We start from the raw sequence: 22,551 nt of genomic DNA on the forward strand, positions 1-22,551 counted from the left end.
ACTATGGTTGATTTTAATGATTTTGGAATAATCTCTATCAGGATTCGTTGCTGGGGAGATGGTCGCTGAGAGAGAAGAAGGTGACAATAGACAAAAGAGATGTTGATGTCATCGCTGTCCAGTACCGCTGCAAGCTCCAACTTGCCACCGAATCCAAGTTTTGCTTTCTTTCGTTTTGCTCTGCTTCAATATAACCATAGATTTGTTGAGGTAGTTAATGTTAGCGTTGTCATAGTACTAGATATGGTGGAGTAGTAAAGAAGAGAAAATATGGTTAAGATGGTGGCAATGGAGGGTTGTGAAAGTTTGGCATTTACGGCAGAAGAAATGGTATTGAGTTGATGTTGAAGATAAATGTTGGGGTAATTTAGAAATTTTATTAAAAGTCAACAAAAATTAGAGTTTGGATACTTTTGTCACACATAATATATCTTTTATGAATATAACGTTAGTTTTCTTATTTGATAGATACTTTTGTCAGTGCAAAGTTCATGGGTATTGTTCATACCTGGCCCAAAGCATAAACCAGTCCTAAAGGCAGAAAAGGCCCAAAATACAACTGTCCTAACCGACCTCTTCATTTGTCGGACCAAAGCGCTGCATGGTAACACTCTTCACTCTAAAGGAGTTATAACTAACCCCTAATATTTCTCACCCACTTCTAGAAGAGAGATCTCAACAACCCTTAGATAAAGGGACGATTATCCACCACCAGAAGTGGAACTACTCCAATGGTGGTTATTGGTTCATCACCTATAAATATACTAACACCCTCAAGTACACTTAAGTTCCAATACACTAAATCCTACTAAGACCCTTGCTGACTTAGGCATCGGACTGTTTTGCAGGTACCATCCCCCCCCCCATCTTCCCACAAACAACTCGAACAATGGCTGCTTGGCACAAGATAAGTCGGAGATCATCTCATTAAGAGCTTGGACCTCATGTTCAAGCCCAAACACAACCCAGTTTCAGGTAACCCTCGGAACATTGGCACCGTTGTTGGGGACCTGAAAATCGACACTCCATGGCGGACGATCACCTTGAAGACGGACGCACAACATCGGAATCAGATCCAGAGTATCAAGACATGGTCAACAACAACCAAGCTCTTGTGGCACCTCCTTCAAGGATGGAGGGACCACATGGTGAAGGCACGTCAGGCGATCATCACCATCAAAGAATCCCCTCCGAGGTTCACCATCCGGAAGGAGAAAACCAACCCCATTCCACCGACTTCATGGAGCTGCTACATGGACATCATGGCTGACTTGAGCAACTAGAGCAAGAGTTAGAGTGACAACGGGAGGCAGAGAGAAATCTGAAGAGAGAAATTAAACGGCGAAGAGAGCTGGAAGAAAAGCTCTCAAAGTTAGAATCTGACCTCCGAGGCAGGAATTCGCATACAACTCGGGAAAACACCCCGTTAGGAGGAGAAGATCTTTTCACCAAAGACATCATGCGGGCGAGAGTTCCTAGAAACTTCAAAAGCCCAGACATGAACCTGTATGACGGGACGACTGACCCGAGGCACCACCTAAGTAACTTCAAAAGTCAAATGTACTTGGCTGACGCCTCAGATGCTACTCACTGCAAGGCCTTCCCGACAACCTTAACAAAGTCGACCATGAAATGGTTTGACAGCCTCCCACCTAGGTCAGTTACTAGTTTCGACGACCTTGCGCAAAAATTCCTCATGCAATTTTCAATTCAAAAGGACAAGGTCAAGCACACGCCCATTTTACTCGGAGTTAAACAGGAAGTCGGCAAATCCCTCAAAAATTACATGGAGAGATTCAACAAGGCCTGCTTGGAAATCCAAAACTTACCCACCAAGGCAATAATAATGGGATTAGTCAATGGTCTCCGAGAAGGCCCATTTTCCCAGTCCATCTCAAAAAGACACCCGACTTCCTTGAGCAATGTACAGGAACAGGCTAAAAAATACATCAATATAAAAGAAAACGTCAGGCTGCGAGAACCAAACTGGCGACTAGGGCATCCTCATCAAGCACGAGAAAAGGAAAAAGAGCCCAACAAGAACTAAGAGTATAACTCGGAAAAACCTAGGAGGTATCACAATTACAACCCACTATGAGTTTCTCTCGTGGATGTCTATAGGAAAATTTGCCACATCGAGAAGCTTCCCTCTTCCCCTCCTCCCCGCGTCCGATCAAAAATAAGAAGAGGGGAAGCCGTAACGAGTATTGTGAGTACCATAAGCTGTATGGGCACTCTACAAATGACTGTTACGACTTAAAAAATGTGATAAAAAAAACTGGCCAGGGAAGGTTGGTTAGATAGATATCTCATGAAAATATCAGACGGTCATGGAAAGAGGAAGAGAGAGAACAAAGAAGTCGGCCGAAAAGGTCAGCCCCCACAAACTCCAGAGCGACATGTCCACATGATAGCAGGAGGTTTTACTGGCGGAGGAGTGACCAAGTCGTCTCGAAAGAGATACTTAAAAGAAGTCTACTATGTCGGAGAAGAGACTCCTGATCTTCCGACCATCTCTTTCACAAAGGAGGATGTGCAAGGAATAGCATCTGGGAATGATGACCCCGTTGTAATCACCATGATACTTGCTAATGCAAATTTACACAGGACCTTAGTGGACCAAGGAAGCTCAACCAACATACTATTCAAACCTACATTCGACAAGTTAGGATTGGAAGAAAAGGAATTAAAGTCTTACCCGGATACTCTCTTCGGGTTGGGAGATACGCCAATTAGGTCATTAGGGTTCATTTCCCTATATACTACTTTTAGAAAGGGATTGAAGTCAAAAACCCTAAGCATTGACTACATTGTTGTGGATGTAGCTTCAGCCTACAATGCCCTAATTGGCAGGACAACACTAAATTGGCTGGGAGCTGTTGTTTCTACTCCTCATCTATGCATGAAATTCCCAACACAGGAAGGAATTGCAACCATCAAGGGAGATCAAAAGCTGGCAAGAAAATGTTATAATAAAATCTTGAATCTACAAGGTAAAGGAAAGGAAGTCAATTCCATTGAGCTTGGAAGAGTCCGAGGAAGAGATGAACTATGACCACAGCCTGAAGGAAAGACAGAAGAGATCCAAATCGGAGAAGAAGTCGGAAAAAATACCAACATAGGAGTTAATATAAGAACATATTTGAAGAAGGAGCTCGTAAAACTCCTACAGGAGAATTCCGATCTCTTCGCTTGAAGGCTGCTGACATGCCCGGTATAGACCCTGAATTCATGACGCACAAGCTAGCGGTCTATCCCGGGTCCTGACCTGTGCAACAAAGACGTCGTAAGCTCGGACCAGAGTGAGCTCAAGTGGTCGAAGAACAAGTTCAAGCCCTACTAGAAGCCGGATTCATCAGGGAGGTCAAGTATCCGACATGGTTAGCAAATGTGGTGCTGGTAAAAAGGCAAAATAGGAAATGGAGGATGTGTGTCAATTATACCGACCTCAACAAAACCTGTCTGAAGGACCCATATCCCCTGCCCAATATCGATGCTTTGGTGGATTCCTCTTCAGGATACCAGTATCTATCATTCATGGATGCATATTCGGGATACAATCAAATCCCGATGTGCAAGTCGGATCAGGAGAAGACGTTGTTTATCACACCCAGAGCAAATTACTGCTATGTGGTCATGCCATTTTGATTAAAAAATGTAGGAGCCACGTATCAAAGGTTGATGAACAAGATGTTCGCACCTCACCTCGGAAACTTAATGGAGGTATATATGGACGACATGTTAGTAAAAACTAAGGATGAGGCAAATCTCCTGTCCGACCTCTCACAAGTCTTCAGCACCATAAGAAGACATGAAATGAGACTACATCCCACCAAATGCACCTTTGCAGTAGAAGCAGGAAAATTTTTGGAATTTTTGCTCACACAAAGGGAAATTGAGGCTAACCTTGACAAGTGTAGAGCAATCTTAGAGATGAGGAGCCCGACTTGTTTGAAAAAAGTCCAATAGTTGAATGGCTGACTTTCAGCCTTGTCCAAATTTTTGACAGGATCAGCATTGAGATCCTTGCCACTTTTTTCACTACTTAGAAAATGATGCCAATTTGAGTGGACTTTTGAATGTGAGGAAGCCTTTAAAGAATTCAAGAAATTCTTAAGTCAACCACACATCCTTACCCGACCAGAAACGGGAGAAGAGCTCGTGTTGTACTTAGCTGTCACTGAGAAGGCAGTAGCACCAGCACTGATACGAGAAGATGAGGTCGGACAACATCCAATTTATTTCGCTAGTAAATTTCTACAAGGGCTAGAATTAAGGTATCAAAAAATTGAGAAATTTGCATATGCTTTAATCGTGGCATTTAGAAGACTTCGACCTTACTTCCAGGCACACACCATAAGAGTCCGAACAAATCAACCCATGAAACAGATCCTGCAAAAGACAGATATAACATGTTGGAGGGTACAGAGGGTCATAGAACTATCCGAGTTCGACCTAAGGTATGAAACTCGGATAGTCATCAAAGCTCAATGTCTCACCGACTTCATAACAGAGTATACAAGAGACAAGAATGAAAACTCCATGACCTAGAATCTTTATGTAGATGAATCCTCCAATAAATTCGAGAGTGGTGCGGGCATCATATTGGTCAATGAAGAGGGGACGCAAATAGAGCTCTCCCTGAAGTTTGAATTTCCTGCTTCCAATAATCAAGCCGAGTATGAAGCTCTGATTGCAGGATTGAAACTCGTCAAAGAAGTTAGAGCGACCAAAGTGGTAGTCTTCAGTGATTCTCAAATAGTAACCTCTCAAATCAATGGAGAGTACCAGGCAAAAGATCCCAATATAAAGAGGTACTTGGAGAAAACACTTGAGTATCTTCAGCAATTCCTTTGACACCGAGGTTCGACACATAACTCGTGAACTTAATAGTAAAGCAGATGCCCTTTCTAAATTAGCAAGTACCAAACCTGGGGGAAACAACAGAAGTTTGATACAAGAAACCCTCAAGGGCCCTCCGTTATTAAGCCAGATAAGAAGTCGGATATTTTACCTGTTTTTTGCTTAAACATCGGATGGATGACTCCCTTTATTGAATATCTGAAATTCAACATTCTTTCCAAAGGGCAAAAGGAAGTGAAGAAAATTCGGAGAGAAGCACAAAACTATACCTTGGTACAAAACGTCCTTTACAAAAGAGGAGTATCTACACCTTTGTTGAAATGTGTCCCGACTTGCAAAACTGAAGAAGTCTTGAAGAAAGTACATAATGGCATCTGTGGAAACCATCTCGGAGCACGATCTCTAGCTAGGAAGGTGGTCCGAGATGGATTCTTTTGGCCGACCTTGCAAAAGGACGCGACCGACTTTATTAAAAAGTGTCTGCCTTGCCAGATGCATGCCAACTTCCACATCGCTCCCCCTGACCCAAAGCATAAGCCAGGCCCAAAGGCAGAGAAAGCCCAAAATGCAGCTGCCCATAACCGACCTCTTCATAGGTCGGACCAAAGCGCTGCATGGTAACACTCTTCACTCCAAAGGAGTTATAACTAACCCCTAATATTTCTCACCACTTCTAGAAGAGAGATCTCAACAACCCTTAGATAAAAGAACGGTTATCCACCACCAGAAGTGGAACTACTCCAATGGTGGTTATTGGTTCATCACCTATAAATACACTGACACCCTCAGGTACACTTAAGTTCCAATACACTAAAACCTGCTAAGACCCTTGCTGACTTAGGCATTGGAGCGCTTTGCAAGTACCACCCTCCATCTTCCAACAAACAACTCGGACGACAGCTGCTTGACGCAGGATAAGTCAGAGATCATCTCATTAAGAGCTTAGACCTCACGTTCAAGCCCAAACACAACCCAGTTTTAGGTAACCCTCGAAACAGGTACAAATGATTATTTTTTTTCTAAAAAAAAGAGTAAATAGTTATTTCTAATAATGAAAGATTGAGGTGCTGACAATACTTACTATGACTAATTTAAATAAATTTTATAACTATAAAAGATTATATGCATTTGACATTTCTAACTAAATGTTAGTCTATGAGAGATGCCGTTAGTTTTCAATCCTAAGTGGCTTGTTGGTGTTAATAATGTCATGCAAATCCTTATTTCTCTTCGAAACCTCTCCTTCTTCTTCTCATCTTTTTTACCAATCAAAACCCTAAGTCCTAATTTGTAAAGATGAAACAAGACAAAGGTAAGAAAATAAAATGGCATAATTAACATGAAGATTTAGTCCAAAGTAAGAATTTGAACAAAATCTTAAATAGCTCAAAATCAAAAGGTCTGAGTTTCATCCGTTATAGAGAAGAAACAAAAAGAATATCAAAAGACCACAAAAATAATAATTAACAAATTGAATGATATCATAGAATAAAGAAGGAAATGATTTTGGAACCAAAATCTATTATTTCACCTTCAATTCTACCCTCTTTGGACTAGACACATGTTCCTCTTTTTCCTTCCTTTATTTCAACGCACGTGCGCCAAAACGCACTGTTTAAAGGTAAGGGCTTTTATCTTGGTTACTTTTGTCAAGGACTTTTCAACAGAACGATGATAGAATTATGATTGATTTTACTTCGTTGAGGATTGATTCATTCTAAGATAATGAAAATGGTGATAGAAATGAAGAAAAAATAAGGTAGCTTAAAATTTTGTTTTGATAAAAAAGATGAGAAGGAGAGTATTCAGAAAAAAAAGAGAGATGACATTACTAGCGACGTCTTTCATATATAAAGGTTTGGTTAAGGTTTGGGGTTATAAAATTTATAAAATTTATTTAAAATTTATTTAAATTAAGGTTTGGGGTTATAAATTAAGGTTTGGTTAAGGTTTGACATTACTAGCGACGTCTTGCAGGGATGGCGGATCTGATGAAGACGCTGAGATCAGTGGAATAGTGGTCGAACAGACTGCTATGGATGACGGAGACATAATAGAACAAGATGGAGGCAAGTTGGAAGTGTGTGCGAAGTTGAATGGTGCGAGGTTTGATGATGGCTGTGCTGAAGCTGGGACTGGCTTGGATTTTGGTGCTGGTAATCTGAAGAACAAAGATGGAATGGCTCATGATAGGGCAGAACAGATGTTGGAAAATAAGAAGGTGTGGGAATTAGCTGTTGAGGCAGGAGCGGTGCAGTACGACGAAGATGAGGATATTATGGCAATTCTTCAAGAACAGAATGAAGCACTAGCTCAAAAACGGAGGATGGCAAAGAAAAAAGAAAAGGTACGGAGATGCAGACCAAAAAAGCTCAATAAGGTGTGTAATACATATGTGAAATGATTTTTAGTTCCTGGAATGTTAGGGGACTACGGGGTGTTGAGAAGCTGAGTATGGTGAAAGAACTAAAAAAGAAGCAAAAACTAAATATGTTAGGTTTGGTTGAATCTAAACTACAGGTTGTGACTAAGTTTGATGTAATACGTATTTGGGAAAATGATGCTGTGGGGTGGGAGTATATAGGATCAGAAGGAACGTCTGGGGGTCTGTTGTTAATATGGGATGATACGCTGTTCAGAATGAATAACTGTTACAAAGGAGGTAGATGGTTATGTGTTGAAGGAGTCCTATTAAAGAATGGATTTAACTGTGCCTTTTGTTTGGTATATGGTGCTCACACTAGAGCGGAGAAACTTACAGTGTGGGAGGAATTGAGTTTTATAGCTGGCCTATGTCAAGTTCCGATGTGTTATATGGGTGACTTTAATGAGGTTCTTCAGGTTGAAAGAAAAGGTCAGGCAGGTTAACAGCGTCTGCAAAGGATTTTAAAGGTTAGGTTCAAGATATGCAGCTAGTGGATTTACCATTGAATGATCGACAATTTACATGGTTTAGAGGCCGCTCTTGCAGTCGTATTGATAGAGCTCTAGTGAGTGTAGAATGGACTGAGGAGTTCCCGGAGATTCAGTTAAAAGGAGACCCAAGAGGGTTGTCAGATCACTGCCCAATTATAGTTGACGTCTCCAAATTCAGAAGTGGTCCACGCCCCTTCCGGAGTCTAGATTCTTGGTTCACACATGCTGGTTTCCTAAGAATGGTTAGGGAGGAATGGAGAAATCTTGGGGAGATGCAGCTCACAGATAAGCTGAAGGCTCTAACGGTGCCGTTGGGGAGATGGCATAAGGACAAGTTTGGTGACATGGCCAAGAAAATTCAGAGCTTTGGAGAGGAGATCAAGAAGATAGATGATATGGCTGGCAATGGAGTTTATGATGAAACAGTGGAGGCTAGAAGAAAGGCTCTAGTAAACTGTTGCAAGCGGTGGTATGTGAGAAAGGAACTACATTGGAAGCAGATGTCCCGATCCAGGCATGCGAAGGATATGGATAAAAATACTAGGTATTTTCATAACTTAGCATCGGCAAGAAGAAGGAATAACAGTATTGACGCTCTGATAATTAATAGAAGATTGATAAGAAATCAAGCTCGGATTAAGATCGCTATCAGGGAGTTTTATAAGAAGTTGTATCATCAGGAGAGGTCACCAGTTGTGGGATTTAGGGATGGCCTGGTAAATAGGATTGATGAAGAAGATGTCGTAGCTTTGGAGAGGATGCCGACAATGGAAGAGGTTAGGGAGGCAGTTTGGGATTGTGAATCTTCAAAGGCACCAGGAAGTGATGGGTATAACATGAACTTCATTAAAAAGTGTTGGGATGAGATTGGTACGGAGTTCACAACAGCTGTTCTGGAATTCTTTCGGTCATCAAGATTGCCTGCGGATTCTAATATTACGTGGGTGGCCCTAACACCTAAGTTTACTGGAGCTAAAGAGATCAAGGACCTCAGGCCGATTAGCATGGTAGGCTGTGTATATAAAGTGATCTCTAAAGTGATGGTCAGACGATTGAGATCAGTGATGCCAGGTCTAGTAGGGGAGACGCAGAGCGCATTCGTGAAGGGTCGAAAAATACATGATGGGGCTCTTATTGCTTGCGAAACAGTGCAATGGTTAAAGATGAGAAAGAAGAAAGTAGCTATCATTAAATTGGACTTTCAGAAGGCTTATGATCGGGTAAAATGGAGCTTTGTGGATATAGTGTTACAGAAGATGGGTTTGGTTGGAGGTGGAGAGAATGGGTGAAGGAATGTGTTGGTACTGCATCAATGTCAATACTGATAAATGGCTTACCATCTAAACCTTTTAAGATGGAGAGGGGCTGGAGACAAGGTGACCCATTGTCCCCATTTTTATTTGTTCTTGTTGTTGATGTTCTGCATAGGATATTAGGGGAGGCAGTCAGAAACAGACGTATCTCGCCTCTGTTGGTTGGAAAGAATAATATAGAGTTGTCACACCTCCAATTCGCGGATGACACTATATTATTCTGTCCACTGGAGGAAGAGACCATTAAGAACTATGCCAGGCTGCTAAGGTGTTTTGAGTTGATATCGGGGTTAAGTATCAACTATGACAAGTCAAGTCTAATCCAATCAATTGTGATCAGCAGTGGACCTACAACATGTGTAACTCATTGGGTTGTAAGGAGGCTAATCTTCCAATTAGGTATCTGGGCATCTCGCTAGGAGCAAACCCAAGGCTGGTAAGCACTTGGAAACCTATTATTGATAAAGTCAAGGAGAAACTTAGCTTATGGAAGGCAAAAATACTCAATAAAGCGGGTAAGCTAGTCCTTATTAAATCTGTGTTGAATAGCTTGCCTGTGTACTATTTGAGTCTATACAAGATGCCGAAAACAGTGGCAGAAAGGTTGATTTCGTTGCAGTGACAATTCCTATGGAGCAAGGAGGACGGTCGAAATGGTGTGCCGATGGTTAAGTGGGAAATGGTTCAGGCTCCTAAGAAGTTGGGTGGATTGGGAGTAGGTGACGCCGTGATTAGGAACACAGCCCTCCTGTTCAAGTGGTGGTGGCATTTTTCAAAAGAGGAGTGCTCATTATGGAAGAAAGTTATATGCTCCTATTATAATTTGAACCCTAATGTAATGCTATCTGCTCAGACATTGCCTAGTAGAGGGGGTCCGTGGAAGGATATCTGTCAATTACAATTCAAGAACAGTAATGTAAGAGATAAGATGATTAATGGGCTGTCCATGGAGGTGGGTGACGGAAGAAGGACTCGCTTTTGGGAAGATGTTTGGCTACAGAGCGGTTCACTGATGATGAGTTTTCCGAGGTTTTTCTCTATTTCAAACCAAAAAGGATCTGTCATAGGGGATTGTGGGTTTTGGGATGGGTTAGAGTGGATTTGGAATCTCCAGTGGAGGTGAGAGTTATATCAATGGGAGTTGGAATTAGTGAATCAATTACATGAGACTTTACGACCTGTAAAGTTAGCTTATGATACGCAAGATAGAGTTGTCTGGAAGTTTGACAAGGAAGGCATTTTTTCAACTAACTCTTTGTGCAGGTGATGCATTCAGAAACAACTCCGAAAGATATTACCAGCTATAACTTCACAAGAACCATATGGCAAGGATTGGTTCCACCGCGAGTGGAGGTATTTACTTGGTTTGTGTTGATAGGACGAGTTAATACTAAAGAAAGACTGAGTAGACTGGGTATCATTAGTCATGGTGATGACATGTGCGTACTGTGTAAAAAAGAGGGTGAACACTTTTACCATTTGTTCCTTGATTGTGAATTCACTTAGCAGGTGTGGTGTGACTGGTTATCAGACTTTCGGAGACTCTGGTCTATTCCGGACTCACTGAAAGAGCACTTTGAGAGTTGGACAGGTGTCGCCAACAGAAAGAGGAACGCAAAAAGTGGCTCATTTGCTTCTTTGTTGTTATTTGGAACGTTTGGTTAGAGAGAAATAGACGGATCTTTAATAATAAGAAAGTAGGTGTAGAAGAGGTGTACCAGAGTTAGAAAGTGGAGTAGCTTAGATCCCTTTAGCTGTTGATGGCTATGCCGTAGATAGCACAAGGGAGATTTTTCTATTTTATCCTTTTGTGTATGTTTAAGTTTGTTTGACTCTTCTATCGCTCCACTCTGTGTGTTGAGCTCACTTGTTCCAAAAAAAAAATGATGGTAACTATTGTGAGCACCTTATGGCCATAAAGGACTATTTTCTCAAAAAAAAAAAAAAAAAAAAAAAAAAAAGCAGTACTGTCATACTCATTGGTATAAATAAGAAGATTCACTCGGTTGTCTGAAACTTGGTTCGTTCATTCTCTCGTTCAGGTTCTATTTTCTTCATCCTGGGCAATTCATCAATCTGAGTCGGTTCAGTGCCAATCACTGATCGGAAAGAAGAAAGCGTTTTAAAAGAATTCGAATTAAATTAACAAAATTTTCATACCCTAATCTAATGGGACAACACGGACACGGTACTTTTGCCCTTCGTTCTGAATTTCTGATGCACCCATCTAATCCAATGAAACGCATGTAATCAAGCTCTTCGTATTTCGATTCCATATTTGCAGGTGATAAGGGCCGACCCTTCAAAAAGTTCAAGCCCTCTAACAAATTCGTTAGTTCACTTGCGATATCTTCGATTTTAGTTCCTCTTTTAGTTCGTTTATTTTCGTGCTTCAACTCCTCTTGATGTTGTTTGCTTCAGGAAGATAGCAGCAAAAGAGGATTCGATGACGATGACGTTTATGGCGGCGACGATGCACACGACGAGGATGGTAAGTTTACCATCTAATTAAATTGCATTTAGGATTAGATTTTGGAGAAGGGGGTTAGTTGAGTTTTTAGGATAATATTGGATTGAGTTTTTTGTATGAATCAGATGGCAAAGTCAAAGATTTTAGCAAATTAGAGCTGAAACCGGATCACCTCAATCGTCCTCTCTGGGCCTGTGGCAATGGCCGCATATTCCTTGAGACCTTCTCTCCTTTGTACAAGCAAGCTTATGATTTTCTTATTGCCATTGCCGAACCCGTTTGCAGGTTGCTTCTTTTCCTTTTGAGTAATCATTTTTATATAGATTTAGATATATGAGGAAGATAGTTGCAGGGTGTGTTGTGTTATTAGATTGTTACTTATAAGTTTGGTGTGTGATGATACTGATGGATAGGCCGGAGTCTATGCATGAATACAACCTTACACCACACTCGCTGTATGCTGCTGTTTCTGTTGGTCTGGAAACAGAAACTATCATATCCGTTTTGAACAAGTTATCAAAGACCAAGCTTCCCAAAGAGATGATTAGTTTCATACATGATTCCACTGCTAATTATGGTAAAGTGAAGCTGGTGCTCAAGAAGAATCGCTACTTTATTGAATCTCCATTTCCTGAGGTATGGAAATGTTGCTCTCAGCCTCTCACTGACCCATTGTGTTTCCCTTAGCAGTCTATGCAAATACTTTGTTAAGATCTTGTTTGTTTCATTATAACAAATTTTATAGGTATTGAAGACATTGCTTAAAGATGAAGTCATATCTCGAGCAAGAATTACTTCTGAGGTTTGTGATCACATTTTTTTCTGCTAAAATGCATATTTTTGGATGTAAAAATTTGCAAATGTTACTATATGCTCAATACTACACAGTGTGCATTCCTGTTACTACTTCTTCCCATGACGTGACTGAATCAGTGAATTTCAAATTCCATATTGTCCTTTCTCTTATAGGGTACAAATGGGGATGGATTTACAATTAGCAAAGCAGCAGGTGAAATTGAAGGCAGACATGACGAGTTGCTAAATGAAGCCGAGGTGGCAGCAGCTGCTGAAGAGAAAGAAACTCATGCTTTTGAAATTAATCCTTCTCAGGTAACTTAGTTGTGAGCTTTTGAAAGAGATTGTCTTATTTTCACTCTGAAGCAAATCCCTTTGTTTTCAGTTTTGCATCATGATACCTAGACTTACACCACAAATTTGAATCAGAGTTCTGTTATTTCTCATGAAAAAATGATGCTGGGTTTGGTAATTCAGGTCCCAAATGAATGGATGAGTTAATTGACTCGAATCCAAGGGGAAAATTTTTAATATATATACAGTAATTAGAAGAAGTAGATAATATTAGCAGCATATTTTTTATTACTAGGTTCTTTTTTCTCTATGCTGTGGCTCTGATATTGTTCTGTATGCTGTTTCGATTGCCACAACGACAAGTGTAAATACATTAAGTGGATTCCACACTAAATCCTTAATTTTACACAGTTGATCGTCACCCAAATTACATAGTTCATCTTTCCATCTTTTTGGCAGTCAACTTTGTTACTTCAGTTTGCGTGAGTATCTGTTTGGAATTCGCCGATAAATAATATGATGTCAAAATGTTTTTAATTTGCAAGAAAATTGAGATTTTATCTGTTGGAAATCAAAATAGTGATTGCAATTGCTTTACATACATTCTATTACAGGTTGAAAATGTAAAGCAACGGTGCTTGCCAAATGCATTAAATTATCCCATGTTGGAGGAGTATGATTTCAGAAATGATACAGTGAGTTTACATAATTTTTCTTCCAAAGAAACCTTATAGGGTTGTAATTATGTTTACTGATAGTACATCTTGCTAATTTACAGTTATGAGCTTTGAATTGGTTATCTTGCATGCATTCAATTGTATTCTGTTAATGTTGCAGGTGAACCCTGACCTTGACATGGAACTAAAGCCTCAAGCACAACCACGACCTTATCAAGAGAAGAGCCTTAGCAAAATGTTTGGAAATGGTAATGCTGATATCTTAAACAAGGACTTTATCTCTTGCAATTTACTAAATTTAGAGCACACATCAACTTTTGTTTTTGAATTGATTGAATTTATTTATTTATTCATTTATTTTTTTAGTTTGGTCTTAAACTTGGGTCTACAACACAATTTTCAAGTTTTGCATATTATGAAGACTATAATTTTCAGCTTCATTAAACCATAACATATAGTTTAAAAACCGTATGCATTAGTATGATTAACATTAATTTTCCTTTGGAATTTGTGTGTTAATATCATAACATATAGATTAAAAATCATGTTAAGGATATTTCGCTAGTGGTGTGGCTGTTGTGGCTGTTGTGACTGGTTTTGGATTGGCATGACTTCAGCAACATTAAATGATTAATGTTTCTATTCTGTAAATGCCTATTGAAATATAAATTATTTCTGAGTGCAACTCTTTTTTTCGCTGCTCAGGTAGAGCAAGATCTGGTATAATAGTCCTGCCCTGTGGTGCTGGAAAGTCCCTGGTTGGTGTATCTGCAGCTAGCCGGATCAAGAAGAGTTGCCTTTGTTTGGCAACAAATGCTGTCTCTGTAGATCAGTGGGCTTTTCAGTTTAAACTATGGTCAACTATCCGAGAGGAAAATATTTGCCGTTTTACATCTGATAGCAAAGAGAGATTCCGTGGTAATGCTGGAGTTGTTGTGACAACATATAATATGGTTGCTTTTGGTGGTAAACGGTCTGAAGAATCTGAAAAGATCATTGAAGAAATAAGAAACAGAGAATGGGGATTGCTCCTTATGGATGAGGTAATCCTAAAACCTACTCTTTCGTTATGATGAAATATAGCTCGTTATTTATGCATGATATCATTGCATAATAAACAGGTGCATGTGGTTCCAGCCCATATGTTTCGAAAAGTCATTAGTATCACTAAATCTCACTGCAAACTTGGGCTAACAGGTATGCTCTTTTATGTTAATTTATTATCACGTGGACTATGATTCTAGCCTCTTTTTTTTTTTTTTGGGTTGGAGTGAGATCTTGACCATTAATATTGCAGCTACACTTGTGAGAGAGGATGAAAGGATTACAGATCTCAACTTCCTAATTGGTCCCAAGCTGTATGAGGCAAATTGGTTAGACTTAGTAAAAGGTGGATTTATTGCAAATGTTCAGTGTGCTGAAGTATGGTGTCCAATGACAAGAGAGTTTTTTGCTGAGTATCTGAAGAAAGAGAATTCCAAGAAGAGGCAGGTAAGGCTTCTCGGAATGTTTGTGGATCTTTTCAGGAGGAAGCATGTAGAGTGATTATGATTTGTTGGTTGTTTCACATGATATATTGTATTAATGGATTAAAAAATCTTTTTTTGAATACTTTCAACTACTCAGAGTTTACTTGTTTTGGATCTACTCTTCCTAACTGATGAGCTTTACATGTGCAGGCACTTTATGTGATGAATCCAAATAAGTTCAGAGCTTGTGAATTTCTCATAAATTACCATGAAAGGGCACGTGGCGATAAAATTATTGTCTTTGCTGATAATCTTTTCGCTCTCACTGAGTATGCCATGAAACTCCGCAAACCAATGATATATGGTGCTACAAGGTGCTGTTGACACGTTACTCTCTCTCTCTCCCCCCCCCCCCCCCCAAAAAAAAAAAAAAAAAAACACGCAAACACACACGCATGCACACACACAAGCTGTGTTTTGGGTTCTGTTGCAACATCTATTCTAATATGTGTTGTCTTCAGCCATGTTGAGAGGACGAAAATTCTACAAGCATTCAAAACTAGCAAAGACGTGAACACTGTTTTTCTTTCGAAGGTATCTTTTGTAGTTTAGTTCACTTCTATTTTTGAGGCTTATCTGCTATTCTGATTTATTTTTCTTTGGATTTGTCAAAGCATGTACTAATCAATCTTATTGACATTCATCAATGTAAACATTTGAATTGATATATATTTTTAGTTTTGTTGTGTTAGCTTGGGTTCGTAAGGAGTGTGCTTTTTTTGCGTCAGTTCTTTATGCTCTATTGTGGATATTATCAGGTTTTAACATCTTACTAAAAAATATGATATTTAATAATCTAATATTCTCAGGTGGGTGACAACTCAATTGATATTCCCGAAGCAAATGTGATAATTCAAATTTCTTCGCATGCTGGTTCTAGGCGTCAAGAAGCCCAGCGTCTAGGTCGTATTCTTAGGGCCAAGGTCAGTTTCTGAATTTTAAAGCCACCTTACAGAGTAAATTCTAAACTTAAAATGATGGTTGACGGAAGTTTGAAGTTCTCTGCCACTAATATCTTAATATCATCTGTCAGTAATGCATTGTGCAATGCGGTGCCTGATATATTCAAATTATATCAATTAAAATCGCAGGGAAAGCTTCAGGATAGGATGGCAGGCGGTAAAGAAGAGTATAATGCATTTTTTTATTCCCTTGTCTCAACTGATACCCAGGTATATCATCTATTATGCACCATGGCCTGCACTTATACAAATTATTCATGGTTTAATATACATCTATCATTTCTTGGCTTTGCAGGAGATGTATTACTCGACTAAAAGGCAACAATTTTTAATTGATCAGGGTTATAGCTTTAAGGTATGTTCTTTAATTTTATTTTTGCTAAATATTGCACGTGTTGTTATTTTCTTGAAGAGACACATCAATTGCTCATTTGCTTTATGTATTCCAAGTGGTTGATGTGTTAGATGAAGTTGTTATCTACTTTATAAAGGAAATGGAGAGAAAGGAAATGAACGAGCTAATGTATTTGGAGTCAATCAAACCCTAAATATAAATACAGGGTTGCTTCACTGTCTTCTCTTATCGATCTTCTTATACCAGACATTGCATCAAGTAGATTTCCCGATTTTGTTGAGCTCAATCGAGTAAAAAAATTATTATTAACAGTATTAGGAAGGCCATGCTTGATCATGTGTTATTCTGGTTGGTCACCGAAACTGCCTTGACAAGATCTCCAATCAAACATATCCTAAGCTTTTGATGGTACTTGACAGGTAATTACAAGCTTGCCTCCACCTGATGAAGGGCCGCGATTGAGCTATCATCATCTTGATGATCAACTTGCACTTCTTTCAAAGGTTTCCATCTTCATCATATTTTGACTTCAAATTTAATTGTTGGTTGGGAAATGAAATAACTGGTATGCCGTGTACCTGTATTAGGTATTGAGTGCTGGTGATGATGCAGTGGGGCTAGAACAGCTAGAAGAAGATACAGATGAAATAGCTCTCCGCCATGCCCGTCGTTCTCAAGGATCAATGAGTGCAATGTCAGGTGCAAAGGGGATGGTTTACATGGAGTACAGGTTTGTACTTATAGTGATCTATGTCAATCTGTTACATTGCCTTTTGGGAGTTCATAGATCCTTGATCTTATAACTAGATACCAAACTAAACAGATTTGTGATCATGATTTGCTTTTTCTTTTGCTTGCAGTACTGGCAAAGGCAAAGCACCTGTTAAGAGCAAGCCAAAAGACCCATCAAAGAGACACCACTTATTCAGAAAGCGATTTGGTTGAAATCTTTGATTAAGGAAATAGCTGATGGAATGGGAAAGAAGATGGTGCTTAGGCATGAAGCACTAAAGTATGTGGGTCTATCTTAATGCAATAGATCATTGGAAGAATAGTGATGAGCCAATTTCCAAGTGTAATATAATAAGTAATAACAGCAAGCACACGTGTTATAGTATATTACTGTCTTTCTGAATAGATGTGTAACAATTTTGAAGATAATGATATATTTGGGACTCCCCAATATGAGTGTGGATTGTGTCTTCTCCCTAAAACACACTTGTAGCTCGAAAAAATATCGGACCAAGTTTAGCGACATCTCTTGTACGGTTGATAATGATTTTGTTAAGTAATATGGGTTGAAAAAAGGTAAATGCTTTAATCTGAACAAGATAAAATTAAGGGAAAAGGACAAATTAGTCCTTGAATTTTTAAATCGTGGACAAATTAGGGGTGAGCACGGGTAGCGGGTACCCGATTATCCACCCGGACCCGAACTGAACCAATTAAATTGGTTCAGGAACCGACGGGTAATCGGGTCTAACTCGAACCGAACCGAATTGATGACATTTACTGATGATTGGTTCGGGTATCGGTTTTGGGGTGCGGAACCCGAACCAACCCGTATACCCGATCATAATTAATTATATATATATATATATATATATATGACTTTGAAAACACATAACCTGATAACCCTAATACTATCTCATTCTCACTAATGGCGCAACCAAACCATGGCGAAACCCTAGCAGAGGTAGAGGCGCAGAGCTTCCTCCTACCACGCAACCAGCTTCTCCAATCTTCATCGTCTTCTCCATTAGGCGTCAGGCGCATCGTCTTCTCCACCTTGTCCGTGGGACCATCTGGTGTATCATCTTCCTCGTAGCGGCAGCGACGCAGCAACCAACTTTCTCTCGATTGTTGGCGTCTCAGTCGGTATCTCTGTCAGCATCATTGTTCGCGGTTCCCTCCCAGCTTCATCTTCAGTCAGCCGTTTCCTCTCCAGCAGCCAGCTTCCTCCAGGCTCCAGCGTCGTCTTCTCCAGTCACTCATTTAGGTTAGTCTATAATTTTTGGGGAATGTTATATGTTAAACTGTTAATTATTTTATTTTCTGTTCAATTTTTGAAATTATACATTCTTAGTTGTTGAATAAAGCAATCTTGATCACTCTGAAACAATCGTGCTGTTCAATTTTTTAAATATTAATAGAATCTTGCTCTTATGTAAAAGCTAGATTTGATTTTGAACTAAGGATCTTCTATAAGCTAATTTTGATTTTTAACTTCAAAAATATTATGCTAATTGCTATGCAGTTACTATTATAATCCATGGTAGCAGATATTTATAACAGAGACCAAACCCTTAGAGTTTTTTATCTATCATGCAATTTCACTAATATGTGATTTTATCTTGTTAATTGAGTTGATTTGATTAATTTAAACCGGTGTCTATATATATATATATTGAATTTTGTATTGAATCATAAGATATAGGAGCAAAGTAGTATCCATTGGAGTTGATGTTGTTTACAACAATTTGAGGTTAACATTTTAATTATTGTTATTTGTTGAATTACTTTTAATTAATCAATTTTATATATTGACATTAGTTAATTATATGCTGATTTTTTGAAGGTCACAACTCCTCTCTTGAATATGCTTGGTTGATGGAGTGAAGGATTATGGCGTAAAGACTTTGAAAACTAGACAAATATTTCTATTGCACTTTTGTATTGAGCTTCTAATGTTTAGATTTTATTGTGTTTTGGTTTTAGCTTTTTCAAAGATTATTTACTAGACTTTTGTATTTAACTTCTAATATTTCTATTGCACTTTTATATTTTCATTAGACAAGATTATTCACTATTACTATGTATGTTTGGATTTTGATGAGTTTAGTTTTTAATGTATTTGGTGTTTAATATGTTTGCATTATTTTTGTTGATGTTACATGTTTATTGTATTTGTTGAATTTTTAACATAAAAATTTTCCAATTTATTTTTTCTTATGAATTTCAACTTCATCAGGTACCTGCTATCCGAACCGAACTAACCCACTCTTAATCGGTTTGGTTTGGTTCGGGTACAAGCATAAAAAAACGCAAATCCGAACCAAACCGAACCAATTACTTTTTGATCGGTTCGGTTCTAATTTTATCTTAAACCCGAACCAAACCGACCCGTGCTCACCCCTAGGACAAATCGATCCCTTAAGATCTAAAAATACTAAAACGCCCCTTACTATTCAAAACGTGTGACGGATCGATCCTTCCGTGCAAAATGATGTGCCAGACGTAACGGAGAGGGGTGATCTGTCGCTTAGTTGGCGTGTGTTGGACCTAGGTGGCAAGATGGGACCGTTGAGGAAGCTTGGTGTGCCCGTTGGGAAAAAGTCTTGGACAAATAGGTCCTTATGATTGAAAATGGCGTCGCTTTTCTGTTTGCCCTATTTGTTCAAATGGAACTCGTTCGCCATTACCGTTGTTCATTTCTGTGAGTGGTTGAGTGTGAGGATATTGTGCAAGCTTAAATGGCTAGTGACGGAGCCTCCTCCAGCTCACGACGAGTTCGATTGCCGCCAACCATGAAATGCGTGGAAGCTTCAGAGGAGAAGGACGAGATTGCTCCGATGTGTAAATGCCGTGTGTACGCCATATTGTACAAATCGAGGACGACGACGAACCCCAATAGATTGTTCTTTGGGTGTCCATTCTTTAAGGTATGTTGGTGATTTTATTTGGTCAGTTTGATTATAGGGGAGTTGATTAAGTTCTGTTTGTTTTGGAACGATGAACATGCAGCTGAAAAATCCCAGTCACTGCAAGTTCTTCTTAGGGCTGGATGACCATCTTTCAATAATAAGAGTCCTTGAAAAGTTTACTACGGAGGACGAGGTTGATGATCTGAAAGTGTATCTTGGGAAGAAGGTAGTGGAACAGAAACTGATTGATTTGGAGAAGAAGGTGTTGTATCTAGAGAGGAAGAAGAATGTTAATTTGTATTTGGTTATTGTAGCAGTGGTTTGTATAATTTTTGCTCCTGTCATTGTCAATCTTGGCTGAAAAGTAGGTAAAAAAAAATCTTGTAATGTAGTATGGGATGAGCTTCCATTTTGTTGTATGCTATTCGAACAAATAATGTTGTAAGGTAAATTATGATATGTTTAGCAAAGTCATTGCCCTAAGCAAGTGAGTGGCATAATTATTTAGAGACATCATTATATATGTAAAGCATAATTTAATCTCATGAAAGAGTTGTTAATATTGACAAAAGAAGTCAAGTACATGTCTACTGCCAAAGTAAGGCATAACTTAAGCCTGCCAGCTATAGCTAATCACGTTGTTTCCAAAAAGAGTTGCTTAGTAAAATAACAGTGTTTCTCAAAAAGGGGTTGAGGTCATGACTAAAGTCTAAACATGTAGCATTAACTACTTGGCTTGTTTAGTCCTGGAGTGGGGATGAACTTAAACAGCCGTTGAGTTGCTTTGCCTGCTGCTGCCAAAGTCTGTGGAGATGCTCCTGATGCAGTTGGTTGTTGTGGAGAGGGGAGATGCTGCTCACTTTGGGCAGGTGGCATAGACTGCGAGGGTTTATTTGTCACAGGCTTCCTCCTAACTGGTTGCTTAGGCCTAAATGTACCTCGTGTCGGGCGTGATGTAGACTGGGCTGGGGGCTTGAATAGTGCTTTTGGAGGCATTGATTGTGTCTCAACCGCTATTACTGAGGGACCAGATTCTTGCTCATTCATCGGTGCAGTGTTTGCATTGGAATTACCCTGCATGAAGGTCAAAACAAGTGTGAAATGCAATGAAACCAGCAAGCAACAACAATGAAATGTCACCAAAATTGTTACCTCATTAGCAACTGACTGATTAGCAGAATTTTGTTCAACATGAGGAGGGTTCGTAGCAGCAGGGGGACTCTGTTTCACAATCTGAGATGAGGCATTGTGTAAAATGTATCCAGTTAGTTTAAACAGTCCCAGTAAAGCACATTATATCATAAGACATTTAAAACCTTGAAGTCTAAAAATATAGACAAATAGCTCCCTAACTAAAACTAAAATAGACACTTAAATCCCTGAGTTTATTGTCGGGGGGACAATTACATCCCTGGGAAAGTAAGTATTACCTCTTCCTCGGGGGCTGACTATGACAAAGGTAGAACCACAAGTGATTGAGAGTCCTTGGCCTTTGTTCTTGATTTTTTCGTCTTTGGCTTCCAGTTTGGGTTGGATGGGGCCCTTTTGCACGTCTTGTAGTTGTGTCCCCTCTCACCACACTTGCTACATGTGACATAGAAACTCCTCTTCAATTTGTCCCCATCAATAACAGCCTCAGCTGGGTCCTTCTGTCTGTTATGCACCTTGGGACGTCCAATTGGCCTTTTTAACACAGGTGGAGCAGGCTTAGTAAACTCAGATCTTGTCCAGTATTCCTCACTCGTTACCGGCTGGATGAAGTGCTCGTATGTCTTTCTAATGGATTCCATACATAGCCATGGATGAACATAATCGTCGGGATTATCATGCCGTTTTCTGATTGCTGCTATAGCATGAATGCACGGCATCCCTTCACAGCAGGACAGCGGTTTCACAACAACAAAATGGCATAAACATGACTAAAAGTTGAATGAACTAATATAAATTCACAGCATGGCTAACAGGTTCACAGCATAGTTAATATCAACACAATCACAGCATGTTAATTAGATTCACACCAAGCATGTCCAAATTCACAGCATGGTTAACATCATCTATGAGTAAAATTGAAATTCACATCAACTATGAATTCACAGCAGGCTTAAATTAAAAAAATACACAGCATGGTTATATTGAAATTCAGGAACCTGACTAACCTATGAGTTGCCATTTGTTACACGAGCAGCTGTGTTTGATCAGATCCACATCAACTTTGGATCCCTTGTGAGTGACTTCAAACCGTTTGTGCTCATTATCACCAATCCAATTCGCTGTCCATTTGTTGCTTGGTTTGATAAGCCTCTGTAGCATTTTCTCTTGCACTGGTGCCAGTTTTCCCTCATGAGTCCCCAGAAGTTTCTTGTGTTGAACCATTCGCCGCATCACGTAGCACCGTAACTCCTCGCACATGTTGTTTGTTAGGTTGTCGACTTTGGGACCATGGCTAAAGTATGCTCTAACCCAGGTAGCAGGTTCAAATTTCATGAGATACGCCCAAGCATCCTTGTTCACTACTTTTAGTCTTTCCATGGTTGTCTTGAACTCTGAGATGGTTGTGCATCTAGCACATTCCCACACAATTTCTCTTATATACAGATCCTTGAATCGGTTTATAAAATTTTTCCACATATGCATGACGCAGTTTCCAACATGTGTACCAGGCATTACCTCCTTCAGTGCAGGTAGCAGTCCCTAACAACAATGAAGGCATGAAGCCATGTTTACAACAATATA

General features: G+C 39.5%; 2 protein-coding genes across 3 annotated transcripts; both read left to right on the forward strand.

The window, feature by feature from the left end:
- The first annotated feature begins 9,091 nt into the window (after window positions 1–9,091).
- LOC112722016 (uncharacterized mitochondrial protein AtMg01250-like) lies at window positions 9,092–9,511 on the forward strand. Its single transcript, XM_025773002.1, has one exon. It carries the CDS (start codon window positions 9,092–9,094, stop codon window positions 9,509–9,511), a length of 420 nt encoding a protein of 139 aa, XP_025628787.1.
- Window positions 9,512–11,057: 1,546 nt separating this feature from the next.
- LOC112723009 (general transcription and DNA repair factor IIH helicase/translocase subunit XPB1) lies at window positions 11,058–17,357 on the forward strand. 2 transcript variants are annotated; one of them, XM_025774226.3, is made up of 20 exons: window positions 11,058–11,280; window positions 11,377–11,423; window positions 11,514–11,583; window positions 11,688–11,847; window positions 11,976–12,198; window positions 12,308–12,364; window positions 12,532–12,672; window positions 13,266–13,346; window positions 13,489–13,576; window positions 14,034–14,371; window positions 14,450–14,525; window positions 14,626–14,819; window positions 15,008–15,171; window positions 15,319–15,391; window positions 15,667–15,780; window positions 15,949–16,029; window positions 16,115–16,174; window positions 16,594–16,677; window positions 16,762–16,904; window positions 17,035–17,357. In XM_025774226.3, exons 1-20 carry the CDS (start codon window positions 11,262–11,264, stop codon window positions 17,117–17,119), a joined length of 2,298 nt encoding a protein of 765 aa, XP_025630011.1. In that variant the 5' UTR covers window positions 11,058–11,261; the 3' UTR covers window positions 17,120–17,357. The 2 variants fall into 2 exon arrangements, with proteins under 2 accessions (XP_025630011.1, XP_072063663.1); XM_072207562.1 differs by lacking the exon at window positions 11,377–11,423 and having other exon boundaries at window positions 11,105–11,376.
- Window positions 17,358–22,551: the final 5,194 nt, after the last annotated feature.

This window comes from Arachis hypogaea, chromosome 11, assembly GCF_003086295.3.
Source record: "Arachis hypogaea cultivar Tifrunner chromosome 11, arahy.Tifrunner.gnm2.J5K5, whole genome shotgun sequence".
Classification (NCBI taxonomy): Eukaryota; Viridiplantae; Streptophyta; class Magnoliopsida; order Fabales; family Fabaceae; genus Arachis; species Arachis hypogaea.